This window comes from Phaseolus vulgaris, chromosome 10 (genome assembly GCF_051622355.1).
Source record: "Phaseolus vulgaris cultivar YP4 chromosome 10, ASM5162235v1, whole genome shotgun sequence".
NCBI classification, from domain to species: domain Eukaryota; kingdom Viridiplantae; phylum Streptophyta; class Magnoliopsida; order Fabales; family Fabaceae; genus Phaseolus; species Phaseolus vulgaris.
Window position 1 is genome coordinate 21,409,493 of NC_143507.1, and position 11,908 is coordinate 21,421,400.

The 11,908-nt window shown below is 44.4% G+C and overlaps 1 protein-coding gene across 1 annotated transcript; it reads right to left on the reverse strand.

The window, feature by feature from the left end:
• Positions 1–219: 219 nt before the first annotated feature.
• On the reverse strand, positions 220–735 carry LOC137817905 (uncharacterized). Its single transcript, XM_068621129.1, has one exon. It carries the CDS (start codon positions 733–735, stop codon positions 220–222), a length of 516 nt encoding a protein of 171 aa, XP_068477230.1.
• Positions 736–11,908: the final 11,173 nt, after the last annotated feature.

Consider the following 11,908-nt stretch of genomic DNA (forward strand, 5'->3'; position numbering starts at 1 on the left):
GTATAAGGTGTCATCCAAGTTTCACTCACGTCGACCAAGCAAATGTCTGACGACTCTCTTGCTGAATAGTCATATACACTTACCTTGGGCACCCTAAGGAATTCTTAAGTCAACGATCGGTGCCCTCTTCTCCCGCCCTTCAAGGCACTCACTTGTTGGACCTCCTCCGCAACCTGTGGAGGTCCTGACCACCTTTATGGTTTCCTGGATGACTGGCCTCTATAGGGTCCCCTTGCCTGAGCTGGCAAGCTTGGCCAGTAAGTCGGCTCGGGCATTGTGCTCCCTAGGAACGTGCACCAACTCGAACATAGCGAAGGTCTCCTTTAAGAACATGACATAGTCACTCTTTACCAGCAGACTTCGAGCGCCCATCTCTTTGGCTAGAAACATTCCTGCCACCAATGCTTCGTACTCAACTTGGTTGTTGTTGGCTTTGAAAGCGAATCTCAGGGCCTGTTCGATTAGTAATCCGTTTGGTCCCTCCAGGATGATACCAACTCCAATGCCCTGCTGGTTAGACGACCCATCCACGAAGAGGACCCATTGGAAGTCTCTACTGTCTAGCTGGGTGGCTACCGAGGACAACTCTACTACGAAATCAGCGTAGACTTGACCCTTGTTAGGTCCTCTAGGCTCATAGTGTTTATCAAACTCGGACAGCTCGACCTCCCAGCGCACCATCCAACCCGCCATATCAGGTTTCTGCAAAACCTTGTGGATGGGAAGGTCAGCCATCACGATCACTGTGAAGCTCTGGAAATAGTGGCGGAGCCTCCAAGCTACAAATACCACTGCTAAGGTCGCCTTCTCAATGGCCTGGTAGCGCACCTCAGGCCCCTGCAACACTTTGCTAACAAAATACACGGGCCTCTGGACGTGATCTTGCACCTGTACTATGACCAAGCTGATCGCTCGATCTGTGACAACGAAGTACAGACAAAGGGGATTACCTGGCAGCGGTTTGCATAGAACAGGCGGGCTGGCGAAGTATTCCTTCAGCTTGAGGAACGCTTCTTCGCATTCGCTGGTCCACACAAAATGATTGCTCTTCCTCAAGCATTGAAAATAAGGATGCCTCTGGTCTCCTCCAACTAACAAAAACCGGGACAGGGCGCCAATTCATCCTGTCAACTGCTGCACCTCCTTCACCGAGGTCGGGCTCCTCATTGCAATGATCATCACACACTTCTCGAGGTTTGCTTCTATTGTAATGAATAGCTTCTCTAAATCAACAATGTGTTGGTCCTTCTCCTTGGAGGTGACAACCATGTTATCCACATACGCCTACACATTTCGCCCAATCATGGGGGCGATAATCCTATCCATCAACCTCTGGTAGGTTGCGCCAACATTCTTGAGCCCAAAGGGCATCACCTTATAACAGTAACTGGAGAGCTCTGCCATGAAAGCAATCTTGCTCTCATCCCGAGAGTGCATATGGATTTGGTTATACCCCGAGAAGGCATCCAAAACGCTAAGAAGTCGGCAACCCGACGCGCTGTTCACCAAGGCGTCGATACTGGGCAGCGGATATGAATCCTTGGAACGAGCCTTGTTCACATTCGTGAAATCGACGCACATTCTCCACCTTCCATTGGCCTTCTTTACTAATACTATGTTTGCTAGCCACTCAGGGTATTGGATTTCCCTTATGTGACTAGCGTTCAGCAACTTCTAAGTTTCTTGCTTGATGACCAGACGTCTCTCTTCGTTGAATTTCCTTCGCCTTTTGTATGACAGGCCTGACCTTCGGGTTCATTGTGAGTCAATGACACAAAAAGTCAGGGTCGATGTCGGGCATGTTTGAGGCAGACCACGCAAAGGCGTTCTGAAGCCGGGCTATGACTTCGGTGATCTGGTTCTGCATCTCTTAGCTCAGGGACTTGCCAAGCTTAAACATCCTCCCCTATCTCTCTTTCTTCAACCTCACCGGCGGGCTCGGGTTGCTTATCCATGGCGGCCTCCACACGATCGGCTTCTTCCACCACTTGAGGCTGGGCGGCGACCACACATACTCCTCTTTTAGCTTTTCGATTATTCTCATAGCATTTCTTCGCCGCCTTCTGGTCGGACTTGATAGTAATTACCCCTCCACTGAGCGAGGGCAACTTCATTTTCATATGCCTCGTTGAGGCCACTGCTCCTAACCTGTTCAGGGTCGGCTTGCCCAGGAGAATGTTGTAAGTTGATGGAGCCTTAACGACGAGGTACCTGATATTGATGTTACGAGATGAGGTGCCATCTATGAAAGTCGTTCTTAACTAAACATGCCCCCTCACCTCTACCGGGTCTCCTGCGAAACCATACAGGCAATCGTCGTATGGTTTCAACTGTCGAGTGACAACTGTAACTTGTTGAAGGTTGACCAGAACATTACATCGGTCGAGCTCCCTTGGTCGATGAGGACTCGATGTACCCTTCTCCCTACTGTGACTACCAATATCACCACAAGGTCTGATGGAGGAGGGCCAAGCTCAGCACACCATGGAAGACAAGATCCAAGCCTAGACCGTTTAGAGCCATGTGGGGAGCGTCTAGACTCAAGTATGGAGCGTCTAGCACAAGATGAGGGGCGGCTACAAAAGGAGCGTCTAGGAGGAAGCCTAGACCATCTAGGACCTATCACTAGGTCCATGGCCAAGCATCTCCACGCACAATTGGGTCAAGCAACGGATGGGAGGGAGAAGAACTTGTACATGCTACATGGAGGCCCATTAGGGGTGGCTTAGTAGTTAGTGTAGTGTTAGAAAGCATAAACTTGTCTCTTTTGTTTTTAACCTAGCTAGCTCACGTTTTCTAGAATATTCTCACTAGGAACGGCCATGTGCTCCATGTGCCATGTGCCTTCACATTTCCATTTGATTTTGCTTGCATTTCATCTTCACTTAGCTTAGCATTTACGGCCTCCTTAGCCTATAAAAGGAGAAGCCCATCACTTGTATTTTCAAGATTAATGAGAGTAATGTTATGCTGCCCATATTGTGCCATACATTGCCTTTGCCTAGTTTCTAGGTCCTAATCTTCTCTTCACCATCTACCAAGAGGGCTGGCCGAACCTCCCTTTTTCCATACACTTCATGCACCTTCAAGATCACCATAACTCCTAGGAGGATCTTGCCCACTTTCACCATAGCTTCCGCACCATATTCACATACATCCAAGAAGAGCTCCATGAGAATGCCATCAAGGTCATTATCATGTAGGACCACATCCTACAAACCAGCCTTGGTGAAATAGAGATCGGGCTCGGCCGACTGGTCAGGTTCCCTTGCTTCTATTGCCATCACTTCTCTAGCATACTTCTTTCGTTGGGAGGCTGTACATCCCCCCCTGAAAATGCCCCAGAGATCATGTTGACTTCATCATGGACTGCCACCTCGTGCCCCTGATCCTCTGTTGGAGTCACCTCCTTCGAGTCTTCCTATCCTTCCTCCAGATACTTCTTCAGGAAGTCGTCCCTCACCAACTCAACCAATTGGTATCCAAGGGCTATACAATTCTCCACGTTATGCCCAAAAGCCTTGTGGAACTCACACCAGGTGCCCTTGCAGGGCCCCAAATTCCTGTTAGACTTTGGGGGGAACTTCAACTTGTCAGCCACGCCCGGGATAGCGATCAATTCCTTGTAATTCATCTTGAACTTATGTCAATAGGGCAGATCTCCCTTTGTTCTTGACCTAGTCTGATGCCTTTTTCGTTTCATAGGGTGCATGTCGGGTTAGCGATCTCTTCTCCGTTGCAGCTTTGTGTACTCTCATGGTTTGAGCACAACTGCCCTATCGAGGCTTACTCGGCCCAATGCTCCCATGTTTTACCGTTACCTCTTCCTCAACGTCGATGAGGGCAACACCTCGTCGCCGGATCTCGTTAAACGTCTTCGCCTGATTTTTATCAAAGAATCGTTGAACGATCCTGACAGAATTCCCTGCCCAAAGGTGTGCACCATCAGAGCCTCGTCCTTAGTGTGGAGCTTTACCACCAACGCCGCAAACCGGTTCAGGAAGTCCTTCAAGGGCTCTCCCTGATACTGTTTCACCTTGAAGAGGTCGAAAGAGACGGGGGGTGGAGCTCGATTGACTATGAATTGTTCCCTGAACAATGTAGAGAACTGATCGAACGAGGTTATGTGTCCATCCGGGAGACCAATGAACCAATCCAATGTTGTGCCTACGAACGTCCCCATGAACAGTTTACAATGCATGGTGTCTGTTCCTCCTGAGATCATCATCTGAGTATGGAAACTCGTGATGTGGGCCTCCGGGTCTTCGGTACCTGTGAAAGTAATTTTGGGTTTTATGAAATTTGTTGGTATCACGAAATTCATAATAGCCTGGGAGAACGGCATGGGGCGAACCCTAACTAGAATAGACGGGCTCCGCTCCCCAGTTCCTCATTGGCCCTGACTCTTCGTTGTTGGTCCGCGACGCATCCAGCTCAACCCTAAATTGGTCTTGCCTAAGTGCTTGCTCGGCTCAAACCTCAGCCAAAATCCTCTCCTGATCAGCCTTGGACGCTGCCACTCTCTCCTGGAGAGTGTGGACTGTCTCCATGAGCTGCTGCAGGGTGAAGGTTTCACCTCCTTCCTGTCCAAATGGACCTTGTTGAGTATTCCTCATATCGCCTAGTAGCTTGATTACAACTGTGGATGGGACCTGGCTTTATCGGGTCCCATGGTGGGCGCCAAATGTTCTTTCCGGTTGACTTGGTCGCCGGTTGACTCTGGGAACAAGCTGTGGGTCTGTCTGCCTCTGCTAGAATTTGCTCTTTCCTTCGAATGTTGGAACGCGGCTCCATTTGAAACAGAGGGGGCCCTACTTGTTGATTGCACTCCGACGATCAAGTCAGAACAGGGCTTATAGAAACAATAAGAAGTAAGTAAGTAGCTTCAATCTTGGAAATAGTGTACCTTTACAAGCGATCTCAAGTCCCTTTTATAGACTACTTTTAGGTTACCTCTTGTAATAACCTTCTCTCACGAAAACCTTATCTCAAGTGAAAGCGTGTTTGATGGGAGGAGTCTGTTACAATGCGCACAATCTTAGTACGGCAACTGCACAAAATCTTCTCTACTTGGATTGCATAAATCTTAACAAAATGACCGCCAGGGTACCAACTCATGTACCAGCATCAGGGGTCCAATTTGTCCATTGTAGGTGTACAAGCCTTTACGTATCATGCATGAAGCTTATTCCTCAAAACCCTAGCGCTCTTGGGCTTAGACGTTATAAAGAATGTTTTACTTGTGCTAGACCCAAATTTACTAAACACACCATTAGGCTCATTCACACTCTTTCGTTGACCAGGCCTTATACGCGTTAAGTATATGGATGAACCTCAACACAGACATACCTGGAGCCCACTCACATGGCCCATCAACTCGACCAGACTACCGAGTTGACCTGCTTGACACAGGAGTCGATGTCCAATCACCAAGCGCTGATCAGTGCAATAAATTAGTTAAAGTTATAAGAGATTAATCTGAATTTAATGAACAAAAGAGTTAGCTGTAACAATATTTATATCATATGTTTTTATTCAACTAAATATTGTAGTGTTTAACTTTAATTTTTTTTAGGTTTCCTTATTTAATCTCACTTAATAACGTATGAAATTTATAATTATTAATACGTAGGAAAGGAGTTTTAGCGTGGGATTCTCCGGAGAATGTTGACGGATGATTGATTGTGTTGTATGGAAGGATAAAGTGAATCACATGTCAAGTTTTGATGTCTATCTTGTTTCATTGCATTGTGGAGTTATGACTTCACACCATGAAGAAGACGTGGATCTGCTTTTTCGTAGTACAATTAAAGATGTAGTTCGGTGATGTAATATAAAAGAAAGAACAAGTCAAAATAAAATAAATTGAGCTATCTAATTTTAGTAATCAACTAAATATCTAAATTAAGGATGAAAGATAAATGTTTAGACTTTTGGGTTTGTAGTTAAATTATTTATGTAAATAAATTTTTAAAATTTGTACCTGTTTATTTATAAGTTCTTTCGGATTAAATATTTTAAAAAGGTATTTATGTATATATCAAATATATAAATATACATTTTTTATGAACCGATTTAAATAAAATCCTTAGTCTGAATCTATTAACTAGATACTATTTTTTTAAGTATCGATTTTGAATATTTATTATGTAGTAATTTGTTTCATTGATCAAGAATATAAAAAATAAAGTATAGCTTATAAATGTTGGATAAAAAACAATAAGAGTATGAAAATAGATAAGTAAACATTTGAAAGAAATTATAGAAAATAATACAGTAAATCTCAATATCTTTTAAATTTATTTAGTTTAAACATATTTTTTGTCTTTATAATTTTATAAATATCCAACTTGATGCCTATAAAAAAAGGTAATAAAACATTTAATTTTTCAATTTTAATTTAACATTAATATATCATCTAATTTCGCTAATGTATTTTAACTTAAGAAGAATATAAATGGTAACATTTCATTATAAACTTTAACATCAATTTTTATTCCAATATTAATATATAAATAGTAGATAAGGTGATTCCAAAACATGTCAACCTAAGAAAAAATAATGATAAAATAATGATAGTGATGTTTATCAATATCAAAAGATTTTATTATCATTGCTAAATATAAACGAGATTTAAACTCTAAACTTAGTTGTTTAGGCTACTCTCTAGAGTTTCTTTGTTTTTTTGTTTTTAATTGGCATGAGTTTGGTCTAGTCCTCTTATTTTTTTTGTTTTTTTCATGCTATTTTTTATGTGATGGTACATGATGTCTAACATGAGTTGTAATAAGAATAAATAAATTTTGTTTTATTCTTTTTTCTCATGTTTTTATTTTTTATGCTATTTTTCATGTGATGACACATGATGTCTAACATGAGTTTTAATAAAAATAAATAAAATCTTCCTTTTTTATTTATTTCTCGCTAAATATATCTTATTCATTTTTATCAGTTTGACTCTAACTCATCTTCTCATTTAAATAAGGTATAATATTTATTTATTTTTATGTAAAGGCGATAGATATTAAAATTACAAATATTTGCTAGGTTTCATATATTTTTTTAATGATGTAAAAAATGTTGCCTACTTAAAAGTAATAATGTTATGTATTTTAATAAAAAAAAATACTTAATTTTTTAAATAATTAATGAAGATGTTCTCGCCGGTTGACTCGCTCGTCGGTTGACTCGAACGGTAACCTCTGGCCTGCCTGTCTCCACCTGAGAATCGAACTTTCTTGGTTGAAGAATCTCTCACCTGCAAAGACAAAGGGCGCCTTGACGGTCGTTTGCACTCTGACGCTCAAGTCAGTACTGGGGCAAAGAAACAATAAGTGTATAAAGTAGTTCCAGTCTTAGAAATCGTGTACCTTACTAAGGTTCTTAGCACCCTTTATATAGGTTGTAACTAGGGTTTACTTTTGTTCTATTACCCATGTCTAGGGTTCCTTGGAGAATGTCTCTGCGCCGCTATTACGCAATCTTAACATAACCTGGCACATAAGACTTCCCTTAACTGGAGTGCAACGACTAATAGAATGACCACCAAGGTACCAACTCATGCACCAATGTTGCGGGGCCATCTGTTCTATAGGTGCCCTAAGTATTCACATGCCATGCATGCAGGCTACCTTTGGAAACCCTAATCCTAATGGGCCTTAGCGCCTCCAAGGCTTCTTTACTTGTGTCGTGCCCGAATGTGCCATACACCCCACATGCATGGATCCCTCATGACTTAGGCTTTCTTATATCTGAGTGTTTCATCTGATAACTGATATGATTTCGGGGGCCCACCTTATGTGGCCCCTCTTTACTACCTGACGCTGATGTTTGAGGTCTTCACTGGAGTCGATGACCGAGGACTGGTCGGTACATAAGCCCCCCAGTCTCGAGCTGTAACTTGTTTTAGCAAAGAGACTAAGTGATCGCCCTAGGCGACCTATGTGGCTCTAGGTGATAGGACGTGAACAGTGCACCAAAGTGACGTCTCACCATACTTTTTTAAACAGCGTACACGTGGCAAGATCAACGGCTAAGACCCGTTGCCGCTTGCACTTCTTCGTATACGTTAAACCTTTCAAAACTCCTACGCTCCTTCACTATTTCATTACTTAGCATTTCTCAAGCATTTCATATTCTCAAAACTCTTCGAACCTTTCAACCTTCGAACCCTAACTTATTCAAAGGTATGATTTTTAATTCATGATTACTCTTGCTTTATGTTTCCGATGCTCATAACATGCCGTAACTGTTCTGGGACTGTTTATGTTTTCTGCATTTTACGCTTTCTCTGTTCTTCGTTTCGAGTCTCTATTTCTCTAGTTTTCCTTAGCCACTCCATCATCTTCTTTTGAACCCTCGTTTTTCTTCCTTTTTTTCTCTCTTTTTAACTTTCTTATCGAGATGGACAGAACAAAAACCACATTGAACCCTCCACCTTTTGTTAATTACAAAACCCTCTACCACTGGGCACCAAAGGAACTTCTAGCCGAGATTTCCCTAATGAAAACCTTCAAAGACATCGACACGTACAAGCAGGGCGAATCTCACGACAAGTTCCATGTCTTCGGGAAGGAACTCTATTTCTCTAGTTCTGCCTTGTCGGGAAGGCATTCCCGTTTGCGATGATGATCGTGCGGACCCTGGCAAGCCCTTCTTCTTTATGTACACCATTGTCTTCAAGGGGCTCAAACTCTTCTCTAATTCACGGGGTTTGAGCGCGCTCTACTTACCGAGATTAACGTGGCCCCGACCCAGCTGCATCCTAACCGCTGGGCATTCGTGCGAGCCTTTGCAATCCTTTGCAACCACCTTGGCCATCCACCTTCTGTAAACGTCTTCCTCTATTTCTTTGAGGCTAAGAATCCAGGAAAGAAGTTGTGGATGAGCTTCAACGGGGTGGTAGGGAGAGTCCTCATGACCTTTTTCCAGCAATCATACCAGAGCTTTAAGAAGAAGTTCTTGAAGATATGTTGCAGCATTCACAACCCCACTTTACTAGGTGGGTTCCCGCTCTACTGGGTGGAGAAGCCTGGAATAAAAAAACCTAGGAGTCTCGAGGACCTGACCCCGCCCGATCGTGAGATGTGCCAACTCCTTTCGGGCTTAGGAGTGGTGTTTGACACCGCTAAACTGATCAAGCTCGAGTTCTACCCCAAAGCTCTTAAGAGCTATATTGGTACCTTTCTTTTTTCTTCTTCACATTTGTTGCTAATTGCATACTGTGTTGGTTTAGTTTCTTACCCTTTGTTGTTCCTATGCAGACATGGAACTTGATGAAGAGAAGAGGAGAAAGTTTAGAGAGTTGGTTGCCCGACGTAGGGCTGCTTTGGCCGATGCGGGCACCTAAGCCCTTGTGGGCCCTCCTTTTATTGTTGTTGAACCAGCCCCCATCAATAATAGGCAGAAGGGGGTGGTGGAGTCCACTGCCTCAGAAGACGAGGGCACCTGCACGAGCCTTGTCTTTAAGAGAAAAAAGGGCAGGCGATGTCACGACGCCATCACACTCTGCCTCTGATGGTCGTGCTCCATCCTTCGGAGACTACCCTCTCAGCGCCTCCTCTCCTCGTGACCTCATTATGCACGAAGGCGGGGGGAGAGTGTTCTCAAAGGTGACCAAGTGTTCCCTGCGGTCGAGCTCCCAGCCTTCCTTCAACAAGCCCTCAAGTGCTTTCAAAATAAAGAGGTGGTGGAGAGCTTGGGTGAGGACCCCTTACAGGATCGTGCGGCTTAAAGCCTTGGGGAGTTCCTCATCGCATCTAGCCTCTCCATGAGTAAAGCGCGAGACTTGCAAACTAAGCTGGAGAAACTGAGGGAGTAATCAGCCCTTCAGGCCAAGACCTTCTCTAAGCACAAAACGACTTTGTATCAGGAGTTGGCGAGCCTTCGACAATCCGAGAAGGAGACTAAGAGGCTTCTTATTTATGAATCTGCCTACTTTAAACTGCTTTCTTGTTTTGGTCGTTGTTCTACTAAGTCTTGCACTAACTTTGCTAGCAACGCCTTTGACGCATATTTACACCTTAAGTAGCACGCTTTCTTTTACCTGTTTCACCTCCTTGCGAGCTTCATGATCTTGAGGCATCGGCGATGTGTGTACAACCCTTAGCTGGTCTTACCTTCGTTGCACGGGGATAAGGGAAAACCCTTCACTTGATGTTTCCGGCCTCTGACCTGTAAGGTAAAGGAAAGGTCTTCCTGCTGATCTCGTCCCTACCTTTAAAGACAAGGGGAATGTCTCTCTAGTGATACTAGTGAACCATGTTGTCCTCTACCTTGACTTACAAACAAAGGAGAGGTTTGCTTTCCGACCTCGACCCTACTCCATGAGGGTAAGGGAGGACTTAACTGTTGAACCATACTGTTCGACTTTGGCATTCTCACTCAGGGGGGAGGTGTTCTCTGCAAACTATCATCTCCCAACCTCGAGGCTTCTAACCCAAGTGAACGGTTCGTAACTGACCTCATCCTAGCTCTATGAAGCCAAGGGAGGATTTTAATAACTAACCTCATCCTTGTTGTATGAAGTCAAGGGAGGATTTTAATAACTAACCTCGTCCTTGCTGTATGAAGTCGAGGGAGGATTTTAATAACTAACCTCGTCCTTGTTGTATGAAGTCAAGGGAGGATTTTGATAACTAACCTCTTCCTTGTTGTATGAAGTCAAGGGAGGATTTAAATGTCTCGAGCCTGTATGCTCCATTCTCAAGGGCCTTTGTCACTTTGAAGGACAACTCCACTTGGGGGACAACTTGTTCTCTAGCTGGTATGGGTGGGCCTTTCGCATCACCAGGTCGGCGACCTGAAACTGCCGAGGTCTCAGCTTAGAGTTGTACTTGTACTTCACCCTTCTCTTTAAGGCTTCAGCCTTGATTCTTGCTTCCTCCCTCACTTCATCCAGTAGATCCAGGTTCACCTTTCTTTCTTCATTAGACTCTTCGACCATGGAGTTCTGGAAACGTGGCGAGTTTTCCCGGATCTCTACAAGAATCATTGCGTCCCAACCATATACCAAGCTAAAGGGTGTTTCTTTGGTTGGGGAGTAGTGTGGTAAGCCCACACAATTCTAGGAACTTCTTCTGCCCAAGTCCCTTTAGCTTTATTTAGCCTTCTCTTCAGACCTCTGAGCAGAACTCGGTTGGCAGACTCGACCTGCCCGTTCCTCTGGGGTGTTCAAACCGATGCGAACACCTGCTTTATTCCTAGCTTCGTACATATTTTGCCCAATTGTTGGATCACAAACTGGGTGTCATTATTGGACACCAACCGTTTTGGGATTCCAAAGCGGCACACATGTTTTTTCACACAAAGTGTTGGATCTTATGGGTTGTGATCTGCGCTACTGGCTCAGCCTCTATCCACTTTGTAAAGTATTCTATGGCAACCACGAGGTACTTCATCTGTCGCACCGCTAAAGGGAAAAGCCCCAGAATGTCGATCCCCAAGGTATGGAACGACCATGGGCTATAGATCGACCTAAGCTCTTCTGGAGGCGCCTTGTGCCAGTCAGCGTGTTCTTAGTATTTGGTGATACCGTCACTGACTTGAGCGTCGGAGTGCGATCGGCCGCAGCGGCGCCGTGTTGTTTCTTTGCAGGTTCTTGAAGTAGATCCCGGAAAGGAACGGAGGTGAGAAGCGGTGCGCACGTCGATCCTTTGACGAGGCATTCTCCAGCGTTCCGGTCAACAGGCAGGATCATCAGGCGCCCACCGTGGGGCCGTGTAAAACTTGCTCCCATCCACAGCGTGGGTTCTTGGAGGTTTACGAAGTTTTCCACGTGGTTGTGTTCTGGTGCAACCGTCGTTCGCAGTTTCTTTGAATTTCGTTCGGGAAACGGTGGTTTTTGGTGAAGTTGTGGTTTTCTTCGAAGGTCTGCGGTGTTCTTGAGTTCTTGCGCAGTTTCTTGAGT

Excerpts from the sequence above, each read along its gene's own strand:
- LOC137817905 (XM_068621129.1), bottom strand. The coding sequence starts at position 735 with ATGGCTGACCTTCCCATCCACAAGGTTTTGCAGAAACCTGATATGGCG.